This window comes from Echiichthys vipera (genome assembly GCF_963691815.1).
Source record: "Echiichthys vipera genome assembly, chromosome: X".
NCBI lineage: Eukaryota > Metazoa > Chordata > Actinopteri > Perciformes > Trachinidae > Echiichthys > Echiichthys vipera.
In genome coordinates, this window is record NC_139825.1 from 13,587,056 (window position 1) to 13,608,468 (window position 21,413).

The window sequence follows — 21,413 nt, forward strand, 5'->3', positions numbered from 1 at the left end:
GGGTTGAAACATGTCTGCTCTTTTAATGATTAATAAGGCTTTTTAATTCTAACATCCTTGTTCCTGTTTATCCTGATTTATTTATTATTGTTTTAAGAGCAGCCAGTCATCTCCTCTATGTTTCACTTGACTATAGTATTTGATATTCTTACGGTATTTGTATACCACCTATTACATGTCTGTGTTTATCACAGTTTGGTCTGTTAGGCTCTACTGTATTATTATATCTCATAATATCCCTATAATATTCTTCCTTCCAAAGCCTGTAGTTATCTAATTTAAGGATTCCTACATTATACTTATAATGCACAGTATCACTATTATATCTCTTTTCCCACAGAAAAACAAAGATAAGATCAAACTATTCATCCTCATAAGGTTATTCAGCTTTGCACCAGCACAAGAAACATAGCAGTTGTAAATACTTAGAGACATTGCCAGAATATTTCTTTGTACCTGATTATACCTTTATTTATTATGATACTCTATGATACTATAATTTTGGTCAGCCAGCTGTTTCTGTAGTATTTCTATAATATTTAAATGTCTGTTGAGCCTATAGTTAGTCTACTTTTTACATTACTCTTTTTGTATTCCTGTAATACTCTTATGGTTATTAGATATTATCTCTTTGTACTTTTATGCTGTGTATTTACAGTTTTTCCTGTGCTCTTCAGCTGCTCTGTTTTGATTTAATTGTATTTTATTTTAATCCAATGTCCTACGACTTTCCTACTAAAACACTTACGATAAAATGTATTGAATCACAGACGTAATACAGCTGCAAAGATTAAATAATTAATTGATTAGTTGTCAACTACTAAAATAATTGGCATCTACTTTGATCAATTTGAGTAAGTTATTAGATAATAAGTCAAATTTTCTGATTCCAAGTTCTGAAATGTGAATATTTTATTGTTTCTTTGCTCCTCTTTGACAGTAAACTGAATATCTTTGAATTTAGAACAAAACAAGATATTTGAAGACGTCATCTTAAACTTTGGGAAACACTGATTAACATTTTTCATTATTTTCTGACATTTTATTGACCAAATAGCTAATCAATTTATCAAGGAAATAATCGTCAGAATAATCGAATGTAATATTAGTGATTTCATTTTCATATGCTCTAAATATTCAGTGTTGTTTGTTGTTGTAATGTTTTGATTTATTGTGACCATTGTATTCCATTTCCATTTATGTAGAAACTTTAAGCTTGTTTCTGGTCCTCCTGTGACTTTTGTGATTCTGTGTTTATGATATTTAGGTTCATGTGACAACTGAAACCGGATACATAACAACATAATTATAGATAGACAGGCTGTGTGGTCTAGGAGTCGAACCTCCCTCCCTTTGGACAGATGTAATTATAGAGGCCTGATTCTAAATCTGAACTACAGAAACAGATTGTTACAGACTCGAGTCACATTTATTTATGTAGCTCACAATCGCAGGTTTCTTAGCAACACTTTTTTATCCATGGAACTTCGATTCATTGGGGAAAAACTTTTTTAATGGGAAAAAAAAGGAAAAACATAAGACCAACAGAGCAGGGATCCTTCTGACAGGAAGCAGGTGTCGTCTTTATAGAGTAGGCAGCTGGACCGCAAGGACAATCACTTTATGGAAAGTTCAAATAAGTAGTACAAATATACAATATAATGTTACAGAGTCTCAGACAGAGCGTAAGAGTCTGACTGTCTGTCGTTGAGTCAGTATTGTAACAGGAAGTAAGTGTGTTTCTGAGCAGTCTTATTTGTTTAACTGTTGCTGAAGTCACTATTTAAAAGTATGTGTGTGTTTGTGTGTGTGTGTATGTGTGTAACTTTTTCCTCCGGTCCTTTTAAACCTTTCAGAGCTCCACTTCAGACTTCGGCCCAACACATTTTCCATCTTGCTTCTGGTCAGTGACACACGATAGAAATAACAATGTCCTGTTGCTGCGGTGTTCATGGAAACTGACACAGTCATGCATTGCTGAGTATTAAACCTGAAGACTACCTGAATAGATGGAAGACAACTATGGATTTTGCTTCTGTGTGTTTTATTTCAGAGGGTGTTATATCCTCTACAGATTGTAAAGCCCCTTAAAGCAAATTGTGATTTTGGACAATAAAAGGTCTGCCTATTCTATCCATAAACAATCCCAATACATTTACGAAACATTTATTATACTGTATAACAAAATCTATACCATGACCATAACAACCTATTGTTGGACCAGCTGATGAAAGCTCAGAACAGATGTACCTGTACCAAGATGTTCTCACTATATACAGTATAATGTTTGTCTCAACATATATCAGCTTCTTCGCAATCTCAATCTGTTGGACATGCTTATTGGTTAAAAATCTAAAAAACAAACAGCTAGTTATTACACAGGTGTGGCTTTTCCACTTATTCACCTTCACCTACAACCTGAAGTAGTCTTTTCCTACAAGTGCAAAGTAAAACAGTGGGCCCTGATGTCTTCACTGTCACACTTCAGTCTCTGCAGTTCTTCAACATGCAGTTCCTGAAATCAAACCTGATTTCAAAATATTCTTTTCGACACTTTTTGTTTTACTACAAAAAAACATGTCAGTTTGTCGTGTCTTGCCTCTAACTTCCTTTTTTTTTCTAACCGACATGTTGATGATGAGTGTACTTCATGTAGTTTTTGTTTTTTTTTCACATTTCAAACCTGATTCCCCTGCTGCGTGTTTCACAGTTTGACTTTAATACTTCAGCATCCGGGTCTGTTTATCAAGTGTCTCAGGATCCAGGCACATTTATTTATGAAGTAATGTTAATCACCAATAACACTGACTTTTAGCTGGATGATGATTGATGATAGTGTGGCATTGTAACTGCACACTCAGCTGCAAAGTGTTTTCTTACAGCTATAATTCTGAGTAACATAAAATCTAAGCAACATTTCATATATGTAATTTTATATATGTGCAGGCTAGGGATGGACCGAACCAACATTTTCACTCCTGATACCATTGCCGATACCTTGGCTTTGTGTATCGGACAATACTAATTATTAAAGTAAATTTATTTTATACCGCAAAAGCTTCAGTACAACACAGACCTTTTTATTTAATGTACTCGGCACTCCCCTCTCCCCTCTCACTCTCAAATAAAATCCCCAAAACGTTTAAAAAACAACAGTCTATGCTAATCGTTCCCTCTTTGCTGTGGATGGGTGATCTGTGTCAACAGAACAAACAGTAAAATAAGTTTTAGTCTTTGTCATTGTGGCAGATTGTGTGAGAAGTGACACCTATCTTCTTCTTTGGTGTCATAATGAGCTCCAGCTCGCCGCTGTACTCCATCAGCAGTGCAGCTGGTTTCCATTCTGGTGTCAACACAGAGGTCAGAGGTCACAGAGGCAGGAGGGACTGCTTTCACATGGTTTTCTCTGTACAGGAAACCATGTGACCTTTAGCCCCACCACCACCACCAGCCCCCACCCCAGCCCTCCAAACCCTAAAATAACATACAGACTCAACTGATAGTCGTTAACCCTCCTCTGTCCTATCAGCTCTGCCTGGCTCTACTTTCTTCAGATTAAGGCTTTACCCGACTCAGAATTTTTCTCAGTCAAATTGGATTTGACTGTTGAAGACGAATATATTCCTCTATTCGTTCTGTGGCGAACATAGACTGAAAAAAGGACATAGTTTCCAAGTCTGAAAACTGAAGCCAATGGCAAAGTGCCATAAACCTGCATTCTCTCTAATGTCCAGCAGGGGTCGACTCCACCAATTGCAAAAATAACTCAGATTGTATAGAAGTCAATGAGAAAATGTCCCTACTTCTCAGTTGATCTTTTAACTCTGTCAAGATTTTTTTAAGATAATGTGTTTATGGTCTCAATCTTTTTTCAAGTCTTCTTCAATATGTGTTGTTTTTTTTAAATTGTGGTCCCATTTGGAGTAAAATAGACAGTAAGGGGGTTAGTAAGGGTTACACCTCGACCTGTCAGTCAGGACAGAGGAATAGTGATACATATCCACGGCACTACCTGGCTTCAAAACTGTAGCCCACAAACCAATGAGTGCAGTCATGGTGGCTCTATGGGTGTGAATCAGAGGCTGTAGCAAATTTGTAATGCTTCCATTGCTATGGATCGGTCCCCAGTGGAGCAAATTAAAGCTCTGTGATTGGATGTTAGTTACGGAACTGCTGCTTAGAAGTCGTATTAACTTCTCACTTTACATTTTTGTAGACTTGGACCCTTTTTTAATCTTTTTGATTAAAACTACATATTTTCTAACAGCTGTTTATCCTGTGTACTGATGCCTCATGTCCATCCAAGCCTTGAGGTGTCAGTCACCTATCATCACCTGTATAGACATACACCTATAAATATTCAGAGAATTTAACATGTTGGTGTCACTTTCAATATGGAGCAAGTCTTCTGTTGAAATGAATGTGTCTTTATAGTCATGTAACTATAACTGTCTGGAAGATTAACTGTCAGAGACAAGATAACGACACACTTTTATGAAGAGTAAGAATTTAAATATTGCACAGCAGAAACTATGTCCATGTGGACTGTACACAGGGTGTGGCTTGTGGCTAGCTGATTTAAGAGCGATGTAAAAACGCCCCAGTGGCACCAGATTAAAGATGCACAGTCAGAAAATTTAAAACACATTGTTTGGTATGATCTCTGTTCTACATTTTTCACGTAGATAATATCATCTGTACTGTTCAAAGAAAATTAAATCGTTTGATAAACCAGGAAACACTGAATGAGCCGATGTGCCAAACACATAATAGTCAGACCAGCTCTTCTCCCTCCTCCATGTTTTCAACCTTCATTCAAGCAAACTGCATGGATGAATGCATTAATATTCAGCAGAACGATGTAGATGCAGCATGGGAGCAAATGGGATTGTCTTGTTATGTCTCTGGCTCTACAAGAATCAGGACATTCAGAGTTGTCTTTGACTCTGGGGGGCGGGGAAGGCTACTTTAATTTAATTTGTAGGGCCAGACCGATATGGGATTTTTGAGACTGATGCTGATTTTAGAGCGGAAAACTTTGAGGATTACCGATATGGCAACCAATATGACAATGACTTTATGAAATCATTTTTAACATTAATATTATACATACTATGCATTACATTGTCAACCATTTCTGGAAATAACTGGCTGAATAAACATATTCAGTATCAGTCAATTGGCAACCTTTTGAATAAATAAACAGAACATCAGAAAAGAAACACTGATACCGATATATCGATCTGTCTCTTCAAGTTCATGCGTTTTCCTTTCTACGGATACAGTATTTTGCATTTTTAGAAATATTCTCCAGTATTCCTGATGCTAGTTCTCTCTCAACTTTACCACTTTTTCCAACACGGTTTTGATTATTACTTTTGAATCATGTTTTTATTTCAGAAGAGTGTACAATGAGCAACACATACAAACATAATAGTACACTGAGTACCTTCATATCCCTCACCCCTTCCTTCATTTCAAGTAAACAAAAACAAAAAGAAAGACACCACAAAACAAAACAAAAAAGCATACTTAAGTATATTTTCTGAAACCACACTTTATATACCTTATCATCATGTTTATCACTTCAGAGAGTAAATTGAAGCTGTTAAATGAAAAACCCACAAGTTGTAGCCTGAGGATGTTAGAAGTTGCATTCACGATGTGCTTAAATATTAAACATTTGCTGTTTCATGTTTGGTTGCTTCTGCCTATCATCAGCCACCATCTAAGTAGTTTTGATGGTTTTGAGACAGCTCAGATTAGAGGGGCTGTTAATCTTCACTGCTCTTTGTACAATGACACAGCTGAAAAAACAAAACAGCAGTGATTCGACTGAAATGGGAGTCGACTCTGTGGCTTTTCCACTGAATGTCTGAATAAAGCTGTAAGGAACATTTAACATTTAAAATTCAACAATGTGACTAAACCAGCTTGATGAAGTTAGAAAGGGACTTAAGAGAAACTGAACAAGCATGTTATTGTACTCTTCACTGCTCATTTACCAATATATAGAGTTAAAGACTTCATTCAAGTCATTAGTTTTTAACAGAGATATTGATCCACGTGTCAATGTTTGTGTGGATGATCAGATACCTTTTTACCAGGATAGGTTTGCCCAGTCAACGTGGCACACTGTCAAGCTCTGTGCTAACATGCTAATTCAGGAGCTTAGCTTCCTGTCAGGAACAGTCCCAGCTATTCTCCCGAGAGCATTGAACTGTCTTCTCTGGGGAGGACACAGATAACATGAACAAATATGTGTGTGTGTTGATGTGTTAATCAGTATCTGTCCTGACTCGTCTCCTCAGGTCTTGTTTTCCAAAATCAGTTACAGTAGGTTGTTATAGGTGTGGTAGTAATCACAGTGATTCTTTGAGTCTTTACAGAAAGATTGAGCATGTTCTTAAGACAGGAAAAACATTATACTTTTGTCTCCGTCTACAGTTAAATATTTTTGCTATTCAGACAGACGTGATATAATTTTATAATCAATATAATTATATATAAATCGAGATTAATTAATTTGTGATAACTGTGAGCTGTAAATTTTGTGTAGCTGTGTTTTTTTCTTTTAACTCTTGTCGCAATCAAAGGAAGAAAAAAACTGTTACCGATCTGACATCAGCAGAATATCCTAAACAACTTAATATAATTTTGCTCAAAATGTTTCCTGTAGTGACCCAAAAATAATAAGCATAAATTAAAGCTGCAACCAGCATTGATGGGGCGTGTCAGGGGGGCTGGCAGGAGGCTGGCGGACCCAACCATACATTTCCGCAACCATCACACACTACATGCATGACCCAAGACGTTATTTTCTGCATCGGCCATTGGACACTGCAAATTATAGATTTAATTTTTGTATGCCTTCCGATGTCCACTTTGTGACACCAGAGAACACACAATAAAGATACACCATGTTGCTGTTTATCAGATGTAAGCAACACAATATAAATTTAATGTAAATCAGACGATGTCTGTCACATAAGCTTTACTTGCTGTTGTCAGTAGGTGGCGCTGTGACTCTGACTCAATATGGGTGTGTAGAGGACCCGGGACTCTCATACAAAATGTGAAGTCCCGGGCAGAACGGACAATGTAAAGTCATGTTACAGTTTACTGTGTCATGGTGAAACATACAATTTGCCCACCTCGCCATGGCAACCCCGTTCCAGTAAAACACAAATGCTTTACAATTTGGCATCGTTAAGGTCTTGTGATTCTGCTATGAATAATGACATCATCGTTTGAGGTATTGACTATTCCTTCACAATTTAGCATCACATTAGTGGGAGGACTATACCAAGAAAATATAAAATTACTTAATTGATCTCTCTAGGAGAAGTCGAAAAAGTTTTGCATAAAATACATGAAAACCACACAAAATTCAAAATATCCAACTTCCTGTTGGGTGGAGCTAATGAAAGCTAATGGTACATGTGTCTGAAATTATTAAAGCTATGTTGGTACCAAATTTTGTGAATCTCAGAGAAACTTTGTTTCAACTAAGGCCTTCCAGGTGTTAGGGTGCGCTATGGAGCCAGCTAAACACACATGGACCAAATCGTTGTATATTTTTGCAATGTGTTTTGTGCGATTAAAATGCGTTTAAGTGCTCAAAGTAATTAGGGGGCACTATAGACCGTACATGCCACACCCTGTTCAAGTTATAAAATCAAATCAAGAAAAATATTGGTTTGAACACATGTCCACAGTTTTGTGAATTTTTGTGCATCCTAAAGGCCTCAAACGTATTTGTAAAAGGAAAATGAATGCACAAAATCAAAGGTGGCTGACTTTCTGTTAGGCGAAAGACATTCAAAAATGTCAATATGTTCTTCAAGATAAGCCCAATGATCAATGATCAAAAGAACTTTATCCCAACCATGGCCTGCGTTTGGGGGTGCTATGGAGCCTGCTGGCCAGGGCCGAACCCAATGACTTTTGAACTTTGCAATTGTGTCCACTTCTGACCTGTGTGCCAATTTCTATGAGCCTACTTGCATCCTAAGCCCCTCAAAAATGTGATGGCGCAGTAGAATAATAATAATATTTTGATCAAAAACAATAGGTTTCCTCGCACTTTCAGTGCCAGGGACTGTTTCGGCCCCTGGCACTTTCGTGCTTGGGCCCCTATTAAAGTACTCTAGGGATTTCTGTATAGCCAATATAGAGATGTAAAATTCTAGTTTTCATAATAACTGATTGCTGTCAAAATACCAAATCTCAAGAACAAACCTATCTTGATACCTGAGCAGTAAGCTAGTTTTTTTGCTAGCTTAATGTTAAGCCAACCCAATGTGGGATACCCATGGTCTAATGGCTTGGTCCACCACTTTGGTACAAACTTAAATACTCCAACAAGTACTGGATGGATTACCATTAAAAGTGTTTCAGGATGAATTTTAATAACTGAAGTGATCCATTAGAGATGAACAAAATATAACATGCTAACTAGTGAACTTTTAGAGGTGCTGTCATAAAACTATAATGTATGATAGTGATATTGATTGTCTCAGGTATCCCTTGGCAAGAGAGTGATTATTGTGTTTCCCAAAATGTAGAATTAACTCCACACAAATTTAAATCTCCTCAGTTTGCCTCATGATTTATTAAGATGCTTTCATTTTCCTTGAGCAAAGGACTTAATTAAGTGTAAGATATATTGCCGCCAACTTTATCAGGCTGAAAATAACATTATTTAATCTATCTGTGTTGAACTTAGTGCTGCCAAAGCCTTTATGTTAATGTGACACATTCAGTTCACATTTGAGCCGTGTCTAAAGCTACATCCACACTTCCGTGTTTTTGTTTAAAAAAGCATTTCCTTCTGCTACGTTTACGCCTCATGTCTGCACTTCTCTGTCTTTTCCGAGCCCCAAAACATAGACGTTTGGAAAAAGCTGCTGAGTCCTTTTTAATTTGAAAACTCTGGGGTTGTGTTTCAGTCTGGACAGACAGAATTGGACCTTTGGTTATGATGCCGCAGACACCCACGTCAGTCACTACTCTGACCTTTATGATTTCATCTTTTTTGTGTGCCATGGCTTCCTCTGGTACCGCCATATTTACTTTGCAATGTCTCCAAATCTTTGTTTTCCACCGCTGTTATATCTTATACTCACTCATCTCGTCATCGGGCAAAGCAAATAAATCTCTTGTCTTACTTTTCATCATTGCTGTTCTTCCCCTGAAATATTTTTATGTTTTTTCCACTTTTACATATATGATTTTCAATCGCAGAGTAGGATTCAAAAATCTGTTTCTTGTTTAAACCGTCACACGTGACCATTGTGCGCAAACAGTCATGTGATATGCATATTCAGGCATGTTAATATGTGCAGAGATTATTTCTGATGCAGAGCTTAAATGCTTTTGTGGACAGAGATTGTTTGTGTTTTAAAAATACTGTTTTAGAATGAATATGTAGTAGTGTGTTAACAAAATGTTACAGTTCTCACATTTATGTCAGGACTTTTACTTTTAAAGTTGTTTCCGACGTGGGACAAACATGTGAGATTGGCATTTATGTAACAAGGTGCAGGTTTGAAAGGAGCTTTAGAGTGGCGCGTATAAGGTAAACTAATGCTATTAACACGGTGTGTGTGTGTGTGTGTGTGTGTGTGTGTGTGTGTGTGTGTGTGTGTGTGTGTGTGTGTGTGTGTGTGTGTGTGTGTGTGTGTGTGTGTGTGTGTGTGTGTGTGTGTGTGTGTGTGTGTGTGTGTGTGTGTGTGTGTGTGTGTGTGTGTGTGTGTGTGTGTGTGTGTGTGTGTGTGTGTGTGTGTGTGTGTGTGTGTGTGTGTGTGTGCAGTTACAACAAACATTATGAAATAAATATCAGTTATACAATACAGTAGTGAAGAAACACACACATACAAGTCAGCTGATTCAGACTCTACACACACACTAACACACACACACACATTGACAGAGAGACATTGAAGCAGACAGGAGGAGAGCGAGAGCTGAAACAGGAGAAGCTGAACTGAATCCAGATCTGATTGGTATTCAGAGAACGACTCTGTCTGCAGAGACATTCCTGCATGAGGAGAGGGGAGGTGAGGTGAGGGAGGAAGAGGGTGACTCCATTCATCAGCAAAAAAATCCAAAGCTGGACCTCTCTTCCTCTTCCTGTGTTTTTTAAGGAAGAAGGAAAGGCAGCGTGTTTGTTGTTGTGGATGATGTCATCATTTTAGAAAAAAACTCTTCAGTCTTCAACAACACAACATGTCCGGTTGTAATTCAGACCTCATGTTCTTTGTGTTGAACTTCACTGTTGTTGCTGCCTTTGGTCATTTCCTGGTTCTGACTTGGGTTTTCTTTAGAGTGAAGAGAAGCTGTGGTGGTGATCTCATCTGTTGTTGCTGTGCATGTTGTTTGTTATTATCGATCATTAGTTAGTTTGTCACTGATTCTTAATAAATTATAAAGTTTGTTAGGAAAAATGTTTTAAAAACATTGTCAAGAATAATATGTTTGTTGTAGGAGTAGCCTGCTATAACTAGCGTGAAATTGATAATTTGTTAGTTACAAATACTTTATTATGCAGCAAAGGGCCGCAGGTCAGAATCCATTTGCTGCAGCACTCATTTTAACAAGCCTGTGTTATGCCCGTGCACTGATTATTTTCTGCACTGTGTTCTACTACACCACTGGATAAAAGTGTCTACTCTACTTCACCGTGTTGTTGTGGCATCTGTACAACCACACGTCACATCCCACTGAGAGCTACATCCGTTCACCAACCGGGCTTCTTTCAGGGGACAAAAACGGCCCTGCTCTGCGACATGGCCAACAAACGGCCGCTCAGGCGACTCACATACAAATTAGGAGTGTTTCGGCGAGATAGACCCGCCTCATTCAGGGTATTTGACCATAGTGGAAACGGGCCTAATTATTTTGTTATGTTCTTATTAATAATTAGGTTGTGGTACATTTTCTTTTGTATTGTGTTTGTTTTGTTGTAGATGTTTGTTCATGAGAATTATTTTGTTCTGGATAATTTGTGTGTGAATAAGAGAGAGAGAGAGTTTCTGTAAATGCAGAATTACTGAGTCACCATGTCTGTTATCCAGCTAACGTCACAACACCAGCTTCAGAACATGATGTCTGTAATGGATGATGAGTTACTGCAGCAGTGACCAGGAAACCAAAACCTCAAGTCTGTTTCAACAGTTTTCATAATGTGTCCCAACAGTGTGGAGTTTAACTAGAGCCAAAGCCTGCAGCAACAGGGGATTTAACTATGATTCTGTCATTATTTATAATGTTAATCATTAATTTAGAACAAACAAAATCATTTTTCATGAAGCTTACGTGGCTGTCTCTTTGTGCCTGACTCAGGTACACAGAACAGGAAGTTTGAGCTTCATGGAGATGAAGCTGAGTGAAGAGATGACAGAACGAACGAAAATGTCCAGATGACAACAGATGACACTGTCAAAATATGCTGACATAGACGGCTGAACGTTTGATTGAAAGCTCAACAGCACACCCTTCCTCCTGCTGCTGCACACTCATCGTCCATCCAGCCATGTTGTTGAGGAAGAAGCTGTGCGTTGCCGTGGTCATCGCTGCCATCCTCTTCCTCATGCTTGCCAGTCAGAGCATCCAGAGGAGGCACTTCCTGCCTTTGTCATTAGCCCTTCCCATCAGCTGGGCCACGCCCACCAGCAGCGAAACAGGTGAGGAGCTGAAGCCATCATCACTGCAGTAAAGTGTTTACCCATCAAGTAAGAAATTAAAATGTATTTAAATTAAGATGTTTGACTATGGGGTGAAAGTTCGACTAACCCATCAGCATCACAAACAAATGTGTAAATTGATTCAACTGACAAAGAACTAGAGGAACGAAAACAAAAAGGATAAAAAGGAAAAATTTTATGCCACGTTTTCATTATTAGGCAGACATATAGCTGCAAAGTATCTTAATTGCTCAAAATATGGCATCATATTTCCATTTTGTGTTGTATATGTTGAGCCCTGTATTAGCAGTCATACTATACGCAGTAGCACTGTTGTGATTGTATCATAGAGATGCTAACAGTGTTAGCAGAGCTCCCACGATGCATGTTCTCTGACTCTTGTACTGTTTGTGTATGCAGTTGTTGAACCCACGGTTCCTCCTGCTGATCTGACCCCTGACCCTCCCAGGACTTTCCCTCCTCCCCGCACCACACGACCTGAAGCCAACGAGAAGCCTGTGGAGAACTCCCAGCATCACCTGAGGTAACACGCAGGAGGTCATGAAGTCTGTATCCCACGATTCCCTGAACTGTCCACGTGTGACTCCTATGTGTCTTCCTCTTTCAGGTTGTGTGGTTGTACCGAGTCCTGCATTTCAGACCTGAGCGGGTCAGACTGGTTCAGCCAACGCTACGACCCCAAACAGCAGCCTGTCCTCCGAGACACCGAAAACAACTTTGACCCTGACGCGCTCAAATGGTGGCTGGTAAGGACAAAATACAGGAATAGAGCAATTTCCAATGTTACTGTTGTAGTTCTGACTAGGGAGAGCGGGCCACACTTTGAGTACACTATGACTTTTTTCATTTTTAGTTTTTCTTAAGATTGTAGATAAACAGGAGTCTAGAAGAGTGATAATATACAAGACCTAACCAGAGAATGATTGCAGGCTGCAGACTGGAAGTGAATTAACAGCATCTAATTGATGTGTCAACATTGAAAATTGTTAAATTAGCGGAATCACTGAAACCAGATTTATCATTAGAAGACCAAATAAGGACGTGTCGTATCCTACATGATGGTCTTACAGTGTATTTCTGTAAATCCCCAGAACCATTAATGAAAATCCGGTTTTCACAAAACTGGAATGTAAAAAGTATTACATTTGGTTTTATAGAAGCTGTAAGCAGTCTGGATGATGAGACAAATGTCTGAGTCTTTTTCCTGAATTTATAGATTAAAAGTCCTGCTGCAGAAACCATTAGTAGATTGGGGGGGATGCTGCCAACATCATCAGTCTGATCCTCAGTATACTGTATATACTGTGTGAGCTAAGAAAGAACCAAGGCTACTGTAACTGAAAACATTAACAGCAAAAATAATGTATTTGCATGGACTTATGCCATGGATAATGCTATATTAAACAATAACGCGATGTGCTCCGTTTCACCACAGAGTCTTCAGCGGTCTGGTAACGACCAGACTTTAGAGAAAGTGATGTCAGAAATGTTCAAGGTAATTTCCCCGCCCACTGTGGACTTCAGGCCCCTCCCCTCCCGTTGCCGTAGTTGTGCAGTGGTTGGCAACTCCGGCAACCTGCTCCGGTCAGGAAACGGCAATCTGATCGACGCCCACAACTCCGTAATCCGGTATGTATGTCAACACACTCCTCCTCCACCTCCTCGTCATCTTACTTACCTTCCTTCCTCCTCCACAGGATGAACAAGGCGGTGACTCGAGGATTTGAGAAAGATGTTGGGAATCGGACGACGCATCACTTCCTGTACCCAGAGAGCGCAGTGGACGTTGATCATGGCGTCAGCCTCGTACTGCTGCCATTCAAACTCAGAGACCTGGAGTGGCTGACCAGTGCTCTGTCCACCGGCCAAGTCAAAATGTATGAAATATAAATACAAATGCACTCAAAATGTAACATAGAGATACAAATACACTAAAAATGTAACAAAAAGAGATACAAATACACTAAAATCTGCAATGTAGTGCATACATTAATATACAGGTACATACATGCAAATATATAAAGAGAAATATAAAATACTGTATATTCCAATATGCATTATTTGAATTGTATTATAACCCGTAATTATTTTTTGCGTGTGTTCAGGACCTACATGAGGGTTAAAGACCGAGTGGCGGCTGATAAAGACAAGGTAAAATAAATGCTCCATCATGCTCTCTGTTTAAAGTCTGCTGCTATCGTTTTTTTGTCTTGGAACAATTTTCATTATTTAATTTGTTGCTCATAGAAATATTATGTATTGACTTCTTCTCATAAGTTTTAGTCTCTAGACCTATAGATTTTTTTTATAGATTGAGCATATTGTGTATATCTTTATACTTTATTACAGTTATTGCTTTTGAAAAATCTCTTTGCCTATTTAACAACTCTGACTATACAGCTAAACCTAAATTATTTAAATCACTAAAATGTAATGCTTCAGAAATAGTTAGGAAAAGAAAAGCAACATCTCACATATTTTGTTTTTGTGTTAAAAACGTTCACAACAATCTGCAGGTGCTTTTTAAACATTAAACATGTTACCATGGTATCACTGTGTATCTGTAAGCAGGTTCTGGTGGTGAACCCAGTCTTTTTTAAGTATGCTCACGAACGCTGGACCGAGGGTCACGGTCGCTACCCATCCACCGGCATGTTGGCCATCATCTTTGCTCTGCATATCTGTGACCAGGTAAGAGGGAGACGGGGCGGAGTCTGCGTCCTCTTCTCTGACACTCACATACCACACTACATTTACTCAACTTCAGTTCACTCAAGCTTAAGTTTGTAGTATTATACTGCTGTTTTATGACTTTATTCAACACACTATACTATGACTTTTTATGACTTTATTCAACACACTATACTATGACTTTATTCAACACACTATACTATGACTTTTTATGACTTTATTCAAAACACTATACTATGACTTTTTATGACTTTATTTAACACACTATACTATGACTTTTTTATGACTTTATTCAACACACTATACTATGACTTTTTTATGACTTTATTCAACACACTATACTGTGACTTTTTATGACTTTATTCAACACACTATACTTTGACTTTATTATGACTTTATTCAACACACTATACTATGACTTTGTTATGACTTTATTCAACACACTATACTATGACTTTATTATGACTTTATTCAACACACTATACTTTGACTTTATTATGACTTTATTCAACACACTATACTGTGACTTTTTATGACTTTATTCAACACACTATACTGTGACTTTATTCAACACACTATACTGTGACTTTTTATGACTTTAGTCAACACACTATACTATGACTTTATTATGACTTTATTCAACACACTATATTGTGACTTTTTATGACTTTATTCAACACACTATACTGTGACTCTTTATGACTTTATTCAACACACTATACTGTGACTTTTTATGACTTTATTCAACACACTATACTGTGACTTTATTCAACACACTATACTGTGACTTTTTATGACTTTATTCAACACACTATACTGTGACTTTTTATGACTTTATTCAACACACTATACTGTGACTTTATTATGACTTTATTCAACACACTATACTGTGACTTTTTATGACTTTAGTCAACACACTATACTATGACTTTTTATGACTTTATTCAACACACTATACTGTGACTTTTTATGACGTTATTCAACACACTATACTATGACTTTTTATGACTTTATTCAACACACTATACTATGACTTTTTTATGACTTTATTCAACACACTATACTGTGACGTTTTATGACTTTATTCAACACACTATACTATGACTTTTTTATGACTTTATTCAACACACTATACTGTGACTTTTTATGACTTTATTCAACACACTATACTGTGACTTTTTATGACTTTATTCAACACACTATACTATGACTTTATTCAACACACTCTACTGTGACTTTTTATGACTTTATTCAACACACTATACTATGACTTTTTATGACTTTATTCAACACACTATACTAGGACTTTTTATGACTTTATTCAAAACACTATACTATGACTTTTTATGACTTTATTCAACACACTATACTATGACTTTATTATGACTTTATTCAACACACTATACTATGACTTTTCATGACTTTATTCAACAACTATACTATGAATTTTTATGACTTTATTCAACACACTATACTATGACTTTATTCAACACACTATACTATGACTTTTTATGACTTTATTCAACACACTATACTATGACTTAATATGACTTTATTCAACACACTATACTATGACTATATATGACTTTATTCAACACACTATACTATGACTTTTTATGACTTTATTCAACACACTATACTATGACTTTTTATGACTTTATTCAACACACTATACTATGACTTTTTATGACTTAATTCAACACACTATACTATGACTTTTTATGACTTTATTCAACACACTATACTATGACTATTTATGATTTTTATTCAACACACTATACTATGACTTTTTTATGACTTTATTCAACACACTATACTATGACTTTTTATGACTTTATTCAACACACTATACTGTGACTTTTTATGACTTTATTCAACACACTATACTATGACTTTTTATGACTTCATTCAACACACTATACTGTGACTTTTTATGACTTTATTCAACACACTATACTATGACTTTATTCAACACACTATACTAAGACTTTATTATGACTTTATTCAACACACTATACTATGACTTTTTATGACTTTATTCAACACACTATACTATGACTTTATTATGACTTTATTCAACACACTATACTATGACTTTTGTGACTTTATTCAACACACTATACTATGACTTTATTATGACCTTATTCAACACACTATACAGTGACTTTATTATGACTTCATTCAACACACTATACTATGACTTTATTATGACTTTATTCAACACACTATACTATGACTTTATTCAACACACTATACTATGACTTTTTATGACTTTATTCAACACACTATACTATGACCTTATTATGACTTTATTCAACACACTATACTATGACTTTATTATGACTTTATTCAACACACTTTACTATGACTTTATTATGACTTTATTCAACACACTATACTATGACTTTATTATGACTTTATTCAACATACTATACTATGACTTTATTATGACTTTATTAAACACACTATACTATGACTTTTTATGACTTTATTCAACACACTATACTATGACTTTATTATGACTTTATTCAACACACTATACTGTGACTTTATTATGACTTTATTCAACACACTATACTATGACTTTTTATGACTTTATTCAACAACTATACTATGACTTTTTTATGACTTTATTCAACACACTATACTTTGACTTTATTATGACTTTATTCAACACATTATACTATGACTTTATTATGACTTTATTCAACACACTATACTATGACTTTATTCAACACACTATACTATGACTTTATTATGACTTTATTCAACACACTATACTATGACTTTTTATGACTTTATTCAACACACTATACTATGACTTTTTATGACTTTATTCAACACACTATACTATGACTTTATTCAACACACTATACTATGACTTTTTATGACTTTATTCAACACACTATACTATGACTTTTTATGACTTTATTCAACACACTATACTATGACTTTTTATGACTTAATTCAACACACTATACTATGACTTTTTATGACTTTATTCAACACACTATACTATGACTATTTATGATTTTTATTCAACACACTATACTATGACTTTTTTATGACTTTATTCAACACACTATACTATGACTTTTTATGACTTTATTCAACACACTATACTATGACTTTTTTATGACTTTATTCAACACACTATACTATGACTTTATTATGACTTTATTCAACACACTATACTATGACTTTTTATGACTTTATTCAACACACTATACTATGACTTTATTCAACACACTATACTATGACTTTTTATGACTTTATTCAACACACTATACTATGACTTTTTATGACTTTATTAAACACACTATACTATGACTATATATGACTTTATTCAACACACTATACTATGACTTTTTATGACTTTATTCAACACACTATACTAGGACTTTTTATGACTTTATTCAAAACACTATACTATGACTTTTTATGACTTTATTCAACACACTATACTATGACTTTATTATGACTTTATTCAACACACTATACTATGACTTTTCATGACTTTATTCAACAACTATACTATGAATTTTTATGACTTTATTCAACACACTATACTATGACTTTTTTATGACTTTATTCAACACACTATACTATGACTTTTTATGACTTTATTCAACACACTATACTATGACTTAATATGACTTTATTCAACACACTATACTATGACTATATATGACTTTATTCAACACACTATACTATGACTTTTTATGACTTTATTCAACACACTATACTATGACTTTTTATGACTTTATTCAACACACTATACTATGACTTTTTATGACTTAATTCAACACACTATACTATGACTTTTTATGACTTTATTCAACACACTATACTATGACTATTTATGATTTTTATTCAACACACTATACTATGACTTTTTTATGACTTTATTCAACACACTATACTATGACTTTTTATGACTTTATTCAACACACTATACTGTGACTTTTTATGACTTTATTCAACACACTATACTATGACTTTTTATGACTTCATTCAACACACTATACTGTGACTTTTTATGACTTTATTCAACACACTATACTATGACTTTATTCAACACACTATACTAAGACTTTATTATGACTTTATTCAACACACTATACTATGACTTTTTATGACTTTATTCAACACACTATACTATGACTTTATTATGACTTTATTCAACACACTATACTATGACTTTTGTGACTTTATTCAACACACTATACTATGACTTTATTATGACCTTATTCAACACACTATACAGTGACTTTATTATGACTTCATTCAACACACTATACTATGACTTTATTATGACTTTATTCAACACACTATACTATGACTTTATTCAACACACTATACTATGACTTTTTATGACTTTATTCAACACACTATACTATGACCTTATTATGACTTTATTCAACACACTATACTATGACTTTATTATGACTTTATTCAACACACTTTACTATGACTTTATTATGACTTTATTCAACACACTATACTATGACTTTATTATGACTTTATTCAACATACTATACTATGACTTTATTATGACTTTATTAAACACACTATACTATGACTTTTTATGACTTTATTCAACACACTATACTATGACTTTATTATGACTTTATTCAACACACTATACTGTGACTTTATTATGACTTTATTCAACACACTATACTATGACTTTTTATGACTTTATTCAACAACTATACTATGACTTTTTTATGACTTTATTCAACACACTATACTTTGACTTTATTATGACTTTATTCAACACATTATACTATGACTTTATTATGACTTTATTCAACACACTATACTATGACTTTATTCAACACACTATACTATGACTTTATTATGACTTTATTCAACACACTATACTATGACTTTTTATGACTTTATTCAACACACTATACTATGACTTTTTATGACTTTATTCAACACACTATACTATGACTTTATTCAACACACTATACTATGACTTTTTATGACTTTATTCAACACACTATACTATGACTTTTTATGACTTTATTCAACACACTATACTATGACTTTTTATGACTTAATTCAACACACTATACTATGACTTTTTATGACTTTATTCAACACACTATACTATGACTATTTATGATTTTTATTCAACACACTATACTATGACTTTTTTATGACTTTATTCAACACACTATACTATGACTTTTTATGACTTTATTCAACACACTATACTATGACTTTTTTATGACTTTATTCAACACACTATACTATGACTTTATTATGACTTTATTCAACACACTATACTATGACTTTTTATGACTTTATTCAACACACTATACTATGACTTTATTCAACACACTATACTATGACTTTTTATGACTTTATTCAACACACTATACTATGACTTTTTATGACTTTATTAAACACACTATACTATGACTATATATGACTTTATTCAACACACTATACTATGACTTTATTATGACTTTATTAAACACACTATACTATGACTATATATGACTTTATTCAACACACTATACTATGACTTTATTATGACTTTATTCAACACACTATACTATGACTTTATTATGACTTAATTCAACACACTATACTATGACTTTTTATGACTTTATTAAACACACTATACTATGACTTTATTATGACTTTATTCAACACAATATACTATGACTTTTTATGACTTTATTCAACACACTATTCTATGACTTTTTATGACTTTATTCAACACACTATACTATGACTTAATATGACTTTATTCAACACACTATACTATGACTTTTATGACTTTATTCAACACACTATACTATGACTTTTCATGACTTTATTCAACACACTATACTATGACTTTATTATAACTTTATTAAACACTATACTATGACTTTTTATGACTTTATTCAACACACTATACTATGACTTTTTATGACTTTATTCAACACACTATACTATGACTTTATTCAACACACTATACTATGACTTTATTATGACTTTATTCAACACACTATACTATGACTTTTTATGACTTTATTCAACACACTATACTGACACTTTATTATGACTTTATTCAACACACTATACTGTGACTTTTTTATGACTTTATTCAACACACTATACGATGACTTTATTCAAGAAACTATACTATGACTTTATTCAACACACTATACTATGACTTTATTATGACTTTATTCAACACACTATACTATGACTTTTTTTACTTTATTCAACACACTATACTATGACTTTATTCAACAAACTATACTATGACTTTATTCAACACACTATACTATGACTTTTTATGACTTAATTCAACACACTATACTATGACTTTTTATGACTTTATTCAACACACTATACTATGACTATTTATGATTTTTATTCAACACACTATACTATGACTTTTTTATGACTTTATTCAACACACTATACTGTGACTTTTTATGACTTTATTCAACACACTATACTATGACTTTTTATGACTTTATTCAACACACTATACTATGACTTTATTCAACACACTATACTATGACTTTTTATGACTTTATTCAACACACTATACTATGACTTTTTATGACTTTATTAAACACACTATACTATGACTATATATGACTTTATTCAACACACTATACTATGACTTTATTATGACTTTATTAAACACACTATACTATGACTATATATGACTTTATTCAACACACTATACTATGACTTTATTATGACTTTATTCAACACACTATACTATGACTTTATTATGACTTAATTCAACACACTATACTATGACTTTTTATGACTTTATTAAACACACTATACTATGACTTTATTATGACTTTATTCAACACAATATACTATGACTTTTTATGACTTTATTCAACACACTATTCTATGACTTTTTATGACTTTATTCAACACACTATACTATGACTTAATATGACTTTATTCAACACACTATACTATGACTTTTATGACTTTATTCAACACACTATACTATGACTTTTCATGACTTTATTC

General features: G+C 34.4%; 1 protein-coding gene across 1 annotated transcript in view; it reads left to right on the forward strand.

Moving 5' to 3' along the window:
- st3gal8 (ST3 beta-galactoside alpha-2,3-sialyltransferase 8) overlaps positions 1 to 21,413 on the forward strand; it is a 61,832-nt gene that overhangs the window by 3,468 nt on the left and 36,951 nt on the right. Inside the window, exons 2-8 of the mRNA XM_083938505.1 lie at positions 11,347 to 11,687; positions 12,108 to 12,231; positions 12,316 to 12,454; positions 13,144 to 13,337; positions 13,406 to 13,585; positions 13,814 to 13,859; positions 14,280 to 14,399. Coding sequence (XP_083794631.1) covers positions 11,537 to 11,687; positions 12,108 to 12,231; positions 12,316 to 12,454; positions 13,144 to 13,337; positions 13,406 to 13,585; positions 13,814 to 13,859; positions 14,280 to 14,399 — 954 coding nt within the window. The 5' untranslated portion in view covers positions 11,347 to 11,536. The remainder of the gene's footprint in view (positions 1 to 11,346; positions 11,688 to 12,107; positions 12,232 to 12,315; positions 12,455 to 13,143; positions 13,338 to 13,405; positions 13,586 to 13,813; positions 13,860 to 14,279; positions 14,400 to 21,413) is intronic.